Consider the following 14,838-nt stretch of genomic DNA (forward strand, 5'->3'; position numbering starts at 1 on the left):
GGAAACGCTTTAAGCTCCACCTGCTGCAGTGTTCGTAAGTGCTTTGTTTACAGCGGTAACCAAGGAAATGCTTTAAGCTCCACCTGCTGCAGTGTTCGTAAGTGCTTTGTTTACTGCGGTAACCAAGGAAACGCTTTAAGCTCCACCTCCTGTAGTGTTCGTAAGTGCTTTGTTTACAGCGGTAACCAAGGAAACGCTTTAAGCTCCACCTGCTGCAGTGTTCATAAGTGCTTTGTTTACAGCGGTAACCAAGGAAACACTTTAAGCTCCACCTGCTGCAGTGTTCATAAGTGCTTTGTTTAAAGCGGTAACCAAGGAAACGCTTTAAGCTCCACCTGCTGGCAGAGAGTTAATCTGCGTCTCGTTCAGCTCATCTGCTGTTTCTGTTTCATGCAGATATTCTCTCTGTATGAAGCATATTAAAGTTCATAAGTGCAGCGCTGCTTTGTTTACAGCAGTAACCAAGGAAACACTTTAAGCTCCACCTGCTGCAGTGTTCGTAAGTGCTTTGTTTACAGCGGTAACCAAGGAAACGCTTTAAGCTCCACCTGCTGCGGTGTTCGTAAGCGCTTTGTTTACAGCGGTAACCAAGGAAACGCTTTAAGCTCCACCTGCTGCAGTGTTCATAAGTGCTTTGTTTACAGCGGTAACCAAGGAAACGCTTTAAAGCTCCACCTGCTGTAGTGTTCGTAAGTGCTTTGTTTACAGCGGTAACCAAGGAAACGCTTTAAGCTCCACCTGCTGCAGTGTTCATAAGTGCTTTGTTTACAGCGGTAACCAAGGAAACGCTTTAAGGCTCCACCTGCTGCAGTGTTTCACAAGTGCTTTGTTTACAGCGGTAACCCAAGGAAACGCTTTAAGCTCCACCTCCGTCTCGTTCAGCTCGTCTGCTGTTTCTGTTTCATGCAGATATTTTTTTTATGTATAGTTTCACAAAACTGAAGTCAAATCATTCTGTTTTTGCTTCAAATTTTGAATTTGGATTTAAAAATTGCTTGTGTTGCATGTATGCAGCATCTTTGTTTGGATCGTGATTTAAATGCAGTGGTTGCCTCTAATTTTAAATGGAAAGAGCACAGACGAAGCCTTATTTTGTTTGTATGAAGAGATCTTACTTTTCTTGTTACTTATTTGATTTGGATTGGTTTTAAATTTTTTATTTAGTTTTGTTATTTACACTTATCCAAAATGACTTACAAATGAGGACAATAGAAGCAATCAAAACCAACAAAAGAGCAATAATATGCAAGTGCTATATTAGTATATTATTATAGTCTTATATTTCAATTTCACAAAGAAATTTGCTGAATTTTATCCAAGCAATAATAAAAGGACACATTTAATTTATAATTTGTCTTAAATCTCATTTTGTAAAAAAAAAAAGAAAAGTGAATTGAATTGAATCATGAAATCAAAATTGTGAATCAAATCGTGAGTTGAGTGAATCATTACATCCCTACTATTAATTGAAACATCTGCCCTACGAACACGCAGAAGTGTGATAAAGGCCTATTCTCAGCTCATTGAGGTCAAGTTTAAAGTTGTTGTTACCATTTTCACACGTAGGCCATTTTGGACGTAGTGGTGAACCTTCAGTTCAATCTAATCGAGAACTTGTGGCAGACTTTCTGGCGCTATTCTCCATCCAGCTCCGTAGAGGGCGTCACCATCACTGAAAACAGGTGAGTTACTCTTGTTACCTACCTCTTTGATGTTTCATCAAGTTTATTAGATTAAACAAGCAATATTGGTTACACTGTATTTTTGTAGTCCACATTTGACATTCTACTAACTGTAAGCAACTTTGCAGCGACATGTCAGCTAATTCCCATTCATCTGCAACTACGTCAACTATTTCTCATTCATCTGCAACTACATGTCAACAACTTCAAATACATCTCAAACAACACTCAAACAACTGCAACTACATGTCAACTAAGTCAACTATTTCTCATTCATCTGCAACTACATGTCAGCTAATTCCCATTCATCTGCAACTACATGTCAACTAATTCTCATTCATCTGCAACTACATGTCAGCTATTTCTCATTCATCTGCAACTACATGTCAGCTAATTCTCATTCATCTGCAACTACATGTCAACTATTTCTCATTCATCTGCAACTACATGTCAACTATTTCTCATTCATCTGCAACTACATGTCAACTATTTCTCATTCATCTGCAACTACATGTCAGCTAATTCCCATTCATCTGCAACTACATGTCAACTAATTCTCATTCATCTGCAACTACATGTCAGCTATTTCTCATTCATCTGCAACTACATGTCAGCTAATTCTCGTTCATCTGCAACTACATGTCAGCTAATTCCCATTCATTTGCAACTACATGTCAACTACTCATTCATCTGCAACTCAGCTAATTCCCATTCATCTGCAACTACATGTCAACTAATTCTATTCATGTGCAACAGTTAATTCCCATTCATCTGCAACTACATGTCAACTATTTCTCATTCATCTGCAACTACATGTCAGCTAATTCTCATTCATCTGCAACTACATGTCAGCTAATTCTCATTCATCTGCAACTACATGTCAGCTAATTCTCATTCATCTGCAACTACATGTCAGCTAATTCTCATTCATCTGCAACTACATGTCAGCTAATTCTCATTCATCTGCAACTACATGTCAGCTATTTCTCATTCATCTGCAACTACATGTCAGCTAATTCTCATTCATCTGCAACTACATGTCAGCTCATTCTCATTCATCTGCAACTACATGTCAGCTCATTCCCATTCATCTGCAACTACATGTCAGCTCATTCTCATTCATCTGCAACTACATGTCAGCTCATTCTCATTCATCTGCAACTACGTCAACTTACTAAGAGTAGACTGTTAGGTTAGGTTTAGGGTTAGTAGAATAAGTTGACAAAGTTTCTCTCAATCAGTGTGTTGTATGTTGTGGACCCATCAAAATAAAGCAGACAGTCTACTAATACTCTAATGACTGCTAGTTGACATGTAGTTGCAAAGTTACTGTTAGTAGAATGTCTAAAGTGGACTATCAAAACAAAAATGTGACCGTAATGTTAAAATATAATTATTTTTGATTAAGGGTCTGAGCGAGATCGAGGGCCGCCTGCCGCGGACCGGACTGGTTCTGCTCTGTGGAAACGAGGCAGTGCTAAAGTGGATGAACACCTGTGATCACCTGATGTATCAGGCCCTCGTGGAGATCCTCATCCCTGATGTACTGAGACCCATTCCTAGTGAGTCTTTCTTCATAGTCATAGCCTCAAAAGGCACAGATCATTGTGGATTAGCATGAAACTCTTTTCTTTCAGTGTTCTGTACAGTTGAGATACTTTAAACTAGGGTGTAAATCGGAGCATTCGTCTCGATACGATATCGATTCTCATACCCAGCGATACGATATTTGCAGATATCTCAAAAAATTATATGATACGATTTGATACAGGAGTATATCAATCGATTAATCGATATTATGACATTATATACCTATTTTAAACAACCATCTACATCTTTATTAACTCACAAATGCAACCAAAATATATAACATACATGAACATGAGCTCTAGAACTGCTTTCAGGTACAGAAATGTAATAATCAAATATAAAATAACTGCATAGTCTTCACTGTATAAATTAAATATAGATAAATCATTATTGATGTTACGAAGGATATTTAGTCAGGAGCAGTGAGCACTACTTTTATTTTTCTTTGGCAGCATTAGGTTTATTAGTTTTTCTTTCACAGAATACAACTTCTCACACAGCACTCACAGCTCCGTCAACAATCCTGAGCACCTTTTACGCTCGCCTTTGCCTTCAGGCCGTCCTTATATTGAGTCCTGATACGTGAGTATTACATGTTAAAAAGAAGTCTCTTCTGCTCAACAAGCCTGCATTTATTTGATCCAAAATGCAGCAAAAGCAGCAATATTGTGAAATATTTTTTACTATTTAAAATAACTGCTTTCTATTTGATTACATGTTAAACTGTAATTTATTTCTGTGATGTGCAGCTGTATTTTCAGCATCATTACTCCAGTCTTCAGTGTCACATGATCTTCAGAAATCATTCTAATATGATGATTTGCTGCTCAAGAAACATTTCTGATTATTATCAATGTTGAAAACAGTTGAGTACATTTTTTTTTTTTTTTTCAGGATTCTTTGAATAGAAAAATCCAAAGATCAGCATTTATCTGAAATAAAAAGCTTTTGTAACATTATAAACTATACCAGTAACATTATACACAGATTCTATAATAAAATTATAGAAATTAATACTTTTATTTAGCAAGGATGCTTTAAATTGATGATACGTGATGATAAAGACAGTTATAATGTTACAAAAAAAAATATTTCAGATAAATGCTGTTCTGCTCAACTCTTTATTTATAAAAAGGAACCTGAAAAAATTCTACTTAGCTGTTTTCAACCCAATAATAATAATAATAATAATAAATGTTTGTTGAGCAGAATATCATCATATTAGAATGATTTCTGAAGATCATGTGACAATGAAGACTGGAGTAATGATGCTGAAAATACAGCTGTACATAACAGAAATAAATTACAGTTTAACAGATATTCACATAGAAAACAATTAGTTTAAATAGTAAAAATTTGACGATTTTGCTGTACTTTGGATCAAATAAATGCAGGCATGTTGAGCAGAAGAGACTTCTATTAAAAAAAAAAAAAAATCAATCTTACTGTTCTTGCCTGTCCTCTATTCAGTGTAAATCTAAACCTCCGTCTGTGTCCACAGGTGCCTTGACTCAAGCCATCCGTAATTTTGCCAAAAGCCTTGAGAGCTGGCTCACCAATGCCATGAGCAGCATCCCCCAGAGGATGATCCAGACCAAGGTAAGAGTGTGGATGGTTACCAGCTGATAATAGAAGCCTTGGTCTGCTGTAGAACTCCCAGTTTGAAGAAGTTCTTCCTCTTTTGCGCAGGTTTCCGCTGTTAGTGCCTTCGCTCAGACGCTCCGCAGATACACGTCTCTGAATCATCTGGCGCAGGCGGCCCGTGCAGTGCTGCAGAACACCTCCCAGATCAACCAGATGCTCAGCGATCTCAACCGGGTTGACTTTGCCAATGTGCAGGTGTGTTTTACACGTCATGGCATCCTGACAGAGAAAGCTGGCCTTTAGTTCCATAGTTCTGAACATGCACTCTTTTGTAAAGGCTGGAATACACAACACAACTTCTGAATAGACTGTAAAACACTAGGCACCTTGCTGTGACTGGTACTAAGTATGGATTACTTAGTAAAAAATAAATTTCATTCTATAGTTCAAATCTAGTAACATGTGACCTTGAACCACAAAACCAGTCATAAGAGTCAGTTTCTAGAAATTGAGATTTCTACATCATCTGAAAGCTGAATAAATAATCTCTCCATTGATGTGTGGTTTGTTAGGAGGACAATATTTGTCTGAGATACAACTATTTGAAAATCTGGAATCTGAGGGAGCAAAAAAATCTAAATATTGAGATTTAGATTTAAAGTTGTTCAAATAAAGTTCTTAGCAATGCATATTACTAATCAATAATTAAGTTTTGATATATTTACAGTAGGACATTTACTAAATATCTTCATGGAACATGATCTTTACTTAATATCCTAATGATTTTTGTCATAAAAGAGAAATGTATAATTGTGACCCATACAATGTATTGTTGACTATTGCTACAAATATACCTGTGCTACTTATGACTGCTTCTGTGCTCAAGACTGACTTATACAAAAAAAAATTGAGTTCTACTAAAATTTCTTAATATCAAGCCTAAAATGTGTTTTAATATCACAAATAAATGAGGATTGTATGATCTTTGATCTGAAATGCAAGATATTAAAAATGTACTTGCAATAGTTTCACTTTAGCTCAATCAAATATCTTAAGTTGCACTACTTCCACAATTAAAGTGCGTTAAAAAATTAGTTGTTCCAATTTAGCAGACTTCCGGTTTATTATTATACTAAAAGTACAATTTCAGGGTATTTTTATTAAGTGCATAAATATGCATTTGAAGTATGCTTAGCACAAATTGTATTATATTTATTTTTCACTAGGGTTCCTATACTTGGCCTTCACGTCATTATCAACTGAGAAACTCAAAATCAGAAACATCCTCCTCGTTTCTAAGAGATGCAATGTGTTCTAAAATCAGCAGGTTTGAGTCTTTGCCCGTCATGCACTACGCAGTTTAAATCCATTGAAATCTGCAGACTGGCTCCGAATTTTGGCAACTATCTGACTTTTGAATCTGTGCAAAATTCGTGTAGCGTATTCCAGCCTCACAATGTCCATTATAAGATCCACGGCAGTGATGTTCTGACCGGTTGTTGATGACGTACAGGAGCAGGCCTCGTGGGTGTGCCAGTGTGAAGAGGGCGTAGTTCAACGCCTCGAGCAGGACTTCAAGGCCACCCTCCAGCAGCAGAGCTCCTTGGAACAGTGGGCAGCTTGGCTGGACAACGTGGTCACTCAAATGCTCAAGCCGTACGAGGATAAACCCAGCCCAAAGCTGCACGCCAGTTCCTGCTCAAGTGGTTCCTTCTACAGGCAAGACTTTTCACAACTCGGTTCAGTTTGTGTAGATTGTAACCGTGCTGGGATCTCCCCAGATCCTTGTTTTTAAGTAGACCAACCAACTACCCCCTTACGATTGAAGTGTCAGCTCTACTTTTTACTTGCATGCTTCCCTGGACTCTCACAGCTCTATGGTCATCAGAGACTTGACCTCCGCAGCGCGCGCGAGTTTCGGCTCTTTCCACCTGATCCGGCTGCTGTACGATGAGTACATGTTCTATCTGGTGGAGCACCGCGTCGCACAGGCCACGGGAGAGACGCCCATCAGAGTCATGGGAGAGGTACAGACTGTCTGTGTAGCTCAGCTGTAAAGAGCCATGAAGCCAGTCTTTCTCTCTAATCAACATTTCTTTGTGCAGTTTCAGGACCTGAATACCATGTCACCTGCCAACATCGACAAAGGTAAGCTCAAGACTGCAAGCTGAGACTCCATTACACACACAGTTTTACATAATTACAGTCCAGACTAACGAGCCCAGTAGGGGACTCTCAGATTTAGTTGCTTTGCTTTGAGAGACTGGATTGCTCTACTGTACAAACACTCTACTGTTTGTGTTCCTTCATCATAAGGCAAGGTTTGGTAGAGTCATCATCACACATTAAGATTTCCTTTTTGGCTGACATCACCACTAATCCCTCTTAATTTGATAAACTCATGTCATTCTGACTAATAGAGAGACTAATAGGTTGGTCCATTGTAGAATAAGTTGTCCCTTTTTTATCTTTATAAATAAAATCAAGCTACATTGCCCTACATTTTCATTTTGTTTTAAAGGGATAGTTGACCCAAAAATGAAGATTAAGTCAGTTTACCCTTATTACCACCCTTTTTGCTGTTTAATACAGTATGCCTTTCTTTCATTTCAGGCAACAAAAGAATTTTTTTTTTTTTTTTTTTTAAATGTCCTGTGCAAGCTATTTAAGGGTGTATTCACACCAGGAAAGTCTGCTAGTCCTCTTGCTTTGGTTCAGACCAAATAAAATGCCGATTATTATTATTTTCAGAAATTGTGACCAAAACCACACTTATGCTAAGGTCATCCATTCATTCACACGTACCATATATTCAGAGTATTCTGCGGGTATACGATGAAAAAAACACTGAAATTGAATATGTTATTTAATGAACTGTTGGCTGAACGAGTTTCGAAGGATTCTGTGGCCATCTACTGGTCATAAAATGAATAACACCGTCCAAACCTGCATTACAGCTGCTAGTTTGATCCTAAAATTTTTTTCATTTTATTTGATATAAATAATGGTCATTGTCAAAGTCATTTATTTGTGTCGGTGTACTACCACTAAAATAAGTAAAAAATCAAACATAAATCCGTGATCTGTCTATTTTAACTCTGCAGTCCTTATTTATTGGGCAAATTTTCGGACGTCACAGAATCACGTTCTTTTGGGGAAACGAATCCAGCTCGAATACAGCGCTTCAATGTGAAATGTGTTTGATACCAGCTTCGGTGTTGAATGTAACATCACTAGTGTTTACACAACGAGTGCTTATCTAGCTAGATTTTCAAAAGATGTGAAATATAAAGTTTTATGAACCGGTCTGTTATTGTGGGGTCATTTCTGCACCTAAACTGAATTTTGGTTTGTTTTTTTTATCAAACCATACACTCCCTCGGCTCTTTTAAGGTCGCATGGGACCAATCTGTGATACTTTTGCATCTTTTTGAAAGGGATAGTTTACACAAAAATGAAAATTCTGTCATTAATTACACAGAAACGTAGCAAGAACATCGGTAAAACAGTCCATTTAATCAAGCTACGAGAATACTTTTTGTGTGCAAAGAAAAACAACGTCATTCAACAGTTCTTCTGAACCACTGATAACTATTTTAACGATGTTCTTACAATGTTTCTGGGACTTAAACGTGAGTTGTATTGCTTTCTATCAAGGGTCAGAAAGCTCTCGGATTTCATCAAAAATATCTTAATTTGTGTTCCGAAGATGAACCGAAGGTCTTACGGGTTTGAAACAACATGAGGGTGAGTGAATAATGACAGAATGTTCATTTTTGGATGAACTAACCCTTTAAAAGCTTGATGATGATCACCATACGCTCCCATTATATCACTAGTGCACACTGGACATTATTTAAACAACATTTCCTTTTGTGGAATACTGCATTAAAAACAACAAAAGAGTGAGTAAACGGACGACTTGAGCTTCATGTTTGGGTGAAACTATCTCTTTAAAGTCCCCACTTTGGCTGCAAAAAACTGATTCTCTTACGTAAATATTTTTATAAATATCTAAACATTCTTGAATCAAGATGCATTTAAGATATTAAGTCTTGTTTTCCTATTAATATAAATAAATATATAAATATAAATTTTTTCTTATTTTTTCCTTAAAACAAGCAAAAATATCTGACAATGGGGCAAGAAAAATAAACTTGTTTATCTTTTGAATTAAAATGATTTTTATAACTCCATTGCTGGATATTTTTGCTCGTTTTAAGCAAAAAACTAACAATTTTTATAATCTTTTTTTAGAAAACAAGACTTAATTTGTGACCTTGGACCACAAAAACCAGTCTTGTGTTGCATGATTATATTGTGTAGCAATAGCCAAAAATACATTGTATGGGTCAAAAATTACAGATTTTCGATTTAGGATATTAAGTAAAGATCATGTTCATGAAGATATTTAGTAAATGTCCTACTGTAAATATATCAAAACTTAATTTCTGATTAGTAATATGCATTGCTAAGAACTTCATTTGAACAACTTTAAAGATGATTTTCTCAATATTTAGATTTTTTTGCTCCCTCAGATTCCAGATTTTCAAATAGTTGTATCTCAGACTAATATTGTCCTCCTAACAAACCATACAGCAATGGAGAGATTATTTATTCAGCTTTCAGATGATGTATACATCTCAATTTCACAAAATTGATTCTTATGACTGGTTTGTGCTCCAGGGTCACAAATGTTAAATAATTTTACTTGTACATTAAATGCATTTTGATTCAAGAATGTTTAGACACTAATACAAAGTAAGAGAATCATTGCAGAGTTGAAGTGAAGCGGGTTGTGAATGACATGCTGCTGCTTTCTGGTGTCTGCTAGACGAGGTGAGCGAGATGGACAGTGATCTGGACGAGGAGATGGAGGAGACCGACGAGCCTCTGGCCAAGCGGGAGAAAGCGGAGACGGAGGTCATCCAGGTGCTGCAGGTGGGAGCGATGGAGGACGGCAGCAGCGCGGTGGTGAGCGTGGTTCAACCCAGCATGCTCAGCGCTCTACCCTCGACCGAGCACATCCTCAGCTCGAGCGGAACCAGCACCATCCGTCACTGCGGCAGCCTGGGAAAACACCTACGCCTCGGTCTGAAACCATCTGTCTCTAAAACCTTCGGTGGAAAACAGATCTCCGTGACACTCGGAGAGATCATCCACAAAGCAAACCAGCTTCAGGATGTGATGAAGATGCTGATTGTAAGTTTTAAAGCCCTAATGTTCCCAGGTGAAAAAAAGTGCACTTCCATAATATACTCTATTTCTGCGGCTCTTATTTTGTAATTAATATACTAAAAATCATTCTTTAGTACTTCTTTACGATCATCTAAGTGTACTCAACTGTGCTATTTTGGACACCACCGAATATTAACTAAAATGCACTTTTTAACACACTGATAAAAATTATTCTCTATTTGTGTCTAAAGAAATATCTAAACATTCTTGAATCAAGATGCATTTACTGTACAAGTAAAAATTATTTAAGATTTTTATCAATTGTTCGTTTTTCCTAAAAAAAAAAAAAAAAAAAAAAAAAAAAAAAAATCAATTGTTCGTTTTTCCTTAAAAAAAAAGTAAGGAAAAAGGAAAATCATCTTGAATTCAAAGGCTAAACAAGATGATTTTTATTACCACACTGGCAGATATTTTTGCTTGTTTTAAGGAAAAACTAAAAAAAAAAAAATATATATATATATAAATTATTATTTTTTTTTTTTTTACAGAAAACAATCATCTTAAGTAATTTTACTTGTACAGTAATTCATCTTGATTCAAGAATGTTTAGATATTTATACTAGAAAACAAGACACAAATACCAAGAGAGTAATTTTTTTGCAGTGTACTATCTCTATATTTAAAAAATGTGTTTTTAGTTAACACTTGTAGTACACTTTTATACACGTTAACTCAAGTGTGTGCTTACAAACGTCGACTAAATACATTTTGAATATAGGGAATAGTGTGGTAAAAGTGCCTTTTAGTTTCTATTCATGGTGTCCCAAATAGCACAGTTGAGTACACTTAGGTGATCTTAAAGTTTATCTTAAGGAGTCATTTTTTTCGTATATTAAGAACACAATGAGTGTGTGAAAACCCGTGCTCTTTATGGTCGTGTGCTTTATTTCACTTGGGTTAACAGAAACAACATTCTGGATGACCCAGAACTCAGACCCACGGGAAGACCGTACTATTCTCCTCGGTGGATATTGATCACTGCTCACGGTTTACAGTTTTGTTTAGAACGTGTAATCGGCCAAACGTGCTGCTTGCTCTTGGGTTGGTTTCAGGAGTGGAAACGTCTCTGTGCTGCTATAATCGAAGCAGGCTACACATCTCGAGCTTGCCTTTTTTCACCTTCTGAACTGTGTTTCCCAATTGCCTTCTGTTTGTGGATTTAGTCGTTCGGTCCGTAGCTTGAAAATGAGTTTTTGTGGTCGTTGCACAGATATGCTGCATGTGTGAACTGCGTTGTGGGTCTTTTCTTTTCCTAATTGGACCAAAAAACACAAGTGTGTGAGGAGACAACAGGGCCGTTTGGAAGCTTGCAGAACAGAGCGAATGTCAGGGATTTATGTACCTCGGGTTCATCTTAGTGCCTTAACCCAAACAACAGCTTTCCATTTGGTCTGTACTGAAAACCACAGCGCCGGAGCGAGAGCATCGTCACGGTGGACACTCGTCCGTCGCTCACTGACGCTCCCGGAGTCAGCGGTGTGTGTGTGAAAGCGTGGATTCGGCCGAGGTGTTGGTCGTTGTGTGTATCTTGTGGCTCTACCTCACTTTAACACAAATCTGACGGGATCGGTCTCTGATTGCTGACCCATATGTTGTCATTTTACTTCATCAGCTGCCCTCTGAAAAACACGACTCGTGGACCAAACGTGGATGGATATTAGTGTAGATAAAGAGTTTATAAGTTGGAGTCTCTCGTTCAAAAAACAAGCAGATTTCAGTATCAAAACATTTACGTTAATTGTAGTACTAAATAATTTGATAAATGAGATGTATAATTAAATTTTTTTTTTAGTGCTTTCAAATGAATAAATGCATCCAAAATAAGTTTGTGCACATAATATATGTGTGTGTGTGTGTATATATATATATATATATATATATATATATATATATATACATACACACAAATACATGTGTATATTTGTTCATAGAATTTAACAATATATTATAAATATATTTATTATATAAACATCACATTTTTCTTAAAGATATACATGCATGTGTATATGTATGTGTGTGTATGAAGAGTTTTTTTTTTTGTTTTTTTTTCTCTCAAAAATTAACAATTTCCCAAAATCGTTTTTTTTTTTTTTTTTTTTTTTTTTTTTAATTGTGCTTTCCAATTAATCTCAATCTAACTGCAGTTGGGTTATTTTGATATAAAAGTAAAAAACTAAAACAAAAAAATATAAAGCTAACTAACACAAAACACAATAAAAACATGATAACATAAAAAAGATTTCTGAAAATGTTAAAAAAAAAAAAAAAAAAAAGTAATGTTTTTGCAAATAATCTCTCTCTATATATATACAGTATATATACACACACACAGTACACACCCATATTTTGTAAACAAAACTTATTTTGGATGCGATTGATCATTTGATAGCAGTATTTCTTTTTAATCTGCATGATCAGACGCTGGCGCTTCATTTAAGTAGTAAGTAGGTGATCTAGGTTGATGTTTTTTGTTTGCGGTGTTTTGTAAGGCTGAGTGAAATGTGAACCTGATGGACAGGAGATCACAGCATCCGTTAGTAATGTTCAGGATGAAGTCAGCTGTTTGGTTTCAGGAGGTACAGCTACCTCACAGATGACTTTAATTCCTGACCTGTCGTAAATCGCTGTACTATGTGTGGAAAAAACTGGAAAAATTGTTGTTGGAAAACTGGAAACTGCGTTATTTTCTTCCACTCTTGACCTTATGTTCAGTGAGCGACTGTGTTGTGCGCAGAAGCTGTTTCATGTTGTTTTTTATGGCATTTTTTTTAATTTGTTTTTTTTTTTTATAGCAATGTATTATGTTATCTTTATTTTTAAACTAGGGCTGATCGAGATTCCGTCTGACCGCGTCCAGTTTTTTTTCTGATAATCGTGATGTTGAATTATATTTACGCGTGCAATTTTTTTGTGAAAGTCACCTTTTTAAGCGACCAGCTACTACAAGGTTTTCTGCAGCTGGAGAATTATTTCAGAGATTACGTGATGTACTCGTTCTGGTTGATTTGCGTCCAGAAGAGCTTGGTTTGGTTTTGTGTTTCTTCTGGACTAGACGGCTCTTCACTGTTGGATAGTTGGGTAGATGTTGACCGTGGCGTGCATGCCTTTTTCCGACTGCTGCTAGAATATCATGAGTTCGCTTTTCGGACAAACGTGCCAGAAAGTATAGAAACCGTTCAGTGCATTGATTTCAAAACCACATGCTGTTTCTACTCAGACTCTGCCAAAAACGCGGTTCATATTTTCTTTTGATTTTGGAAAGCCTTCTCTTTGTTGCATTGAGGTTTTTTTTCCTTTTCTGACCAAGGGACACTAAAATTTAAATGGAAATCCTCAATGGAGGTTTGCAACCGTACTCTGGATCTCAATGAAAAGAAACTTGACCTTCTTCTGATATCACAATCAATCCCCTGAGGAGCGTGAAGACTAGACACTACTCAGTGCCTTTGATTTCACCAAGACCTCCAGTACAAGCCAACGCAGCCGGACGGACGCCTCCCAGAACTCACCTTGGACACACATGCAGTTTTTAACGGCACCCGAACTGATTGATCTGAACAGAACTATATTGGGACTCCACCAATACGAGCCACTGCACTATCAGTGTCATCATGAGGTGTTTCTGTTTCGTTTCGGTTTTCTTTCTATCGTGACATGCTTGGTTTCTTATGTGGTCTTATTTTGGGGGTTTTCAGAATATATTTAAGTGCCATCTGACTGTTTACGCAGTGAGTCGTGGCCTGCTGTAGGCGCATTCAACTGCAAGCACAAGCATCGTGGTAACTCTGAGAAAACTCTCAGAACGGAGTCATAGATGTAAATATTCAGAGAAATGGAAGGATATTTATTTACAGTCCCTTACTTCGAGCAGTTTAATGACAGATATGCTTTGAAAGTGTAAATTGTGATATCCCCCCCCCCACTCTCTCGCTCTCTCTTTTATCGTTTTGGATGATGTCTACTTTTACATATACAGTAATTTTTTCTTTTTTGTGTGTGTCGTTTCCAATTTACCTCTTAGTAATTAAATCCCTTTGAAAACTCGTCAAAGCTTGACTAATACGTGTTAGAGTGATTTGTATTGTGTATTTACATGAAGGATAACAAACCGGGAACTTTTATATTTATAAAATGATATATTAACATTTAGTGTGTCGATATGGGGGAAATATAGGACATTATCCAAGACACATGTAGTTTGTTTTTTCTGAATATTTCAGACTCGAGCTCAGGCTAGCTTCTTAGTGTCGTTTTCTTAAATTTGTGGCTTGTCTTTCAATTGAATAAATCCTTTCCCTTGTTGAAACGAGACCTTGTTGTGTTCACTGTCGTTAAAAATGACTCACCACTCACGTCGCTCCAAACCTGAAACGCTGTTGTTTTTAATCTGTGGAACGGAAAAATGAGAACATCTGTGAACTGTTGGAAATTCTAAAGAAATTTTGATAATAAGGTTAAAAAATAGTGGCGTCAGAGTTGAAGCTCTTAGAGGTGATAGCAGCCGAATAAACTAATAACCAGCTGCTGTGATGTCTATTAATCAAAGAGGGGAAGAAAAGAGAAATAAGAAATCAAGAACTTTTATAGCTTTAAAGGATTCATCTTTTTAATTGAGGATTTAGTGTTTGATAACTTTAATTACAGTTTCTGTATATTTCTGCTGAAGGGCACACCATGACATTGATTACAGTGGGTTTATGTGAAAGACTGTTTTAAGTTCACTTATAATAGAAGTTATTTTTTA

At 36.7% G+C, this 14,838-nt stretch overlaps 1 protein-coding gene across 1 annotated transcript in view; it reads left to right on the forward strand.

The window, feature by feature from the left end:
- The window catches only part of LOC109109953 (transcription factor RFX3), a 46,014-nt gene that overhangs the window by 7,783 nt on the left and 23,393 nt on the right, over nt 1-14,838 (forward strand). Inside the window, 1 exon segment of the mRNA XM_042733323.1 lies at nt 1,567-1,682. Within this exon segment, the coding sequence (XP_042589257.1) occupies nt 1,567-1,682 (116 nt within the window).

Source organism: Cyprinus carpio, chromosome B10 (assembly GCF_018340385.1).
Source record: "Cyprinus carpio isolate SPL01 chromosome B10, ASM1834038v1, whole genome shotgun sequence".
Lineage (NCBI taxonomy): Eukaryota > Metazoa > Chordata > Actinopteri > Cypriniformes > Cyprinidae > Cyprinus > Cyprinus carpio.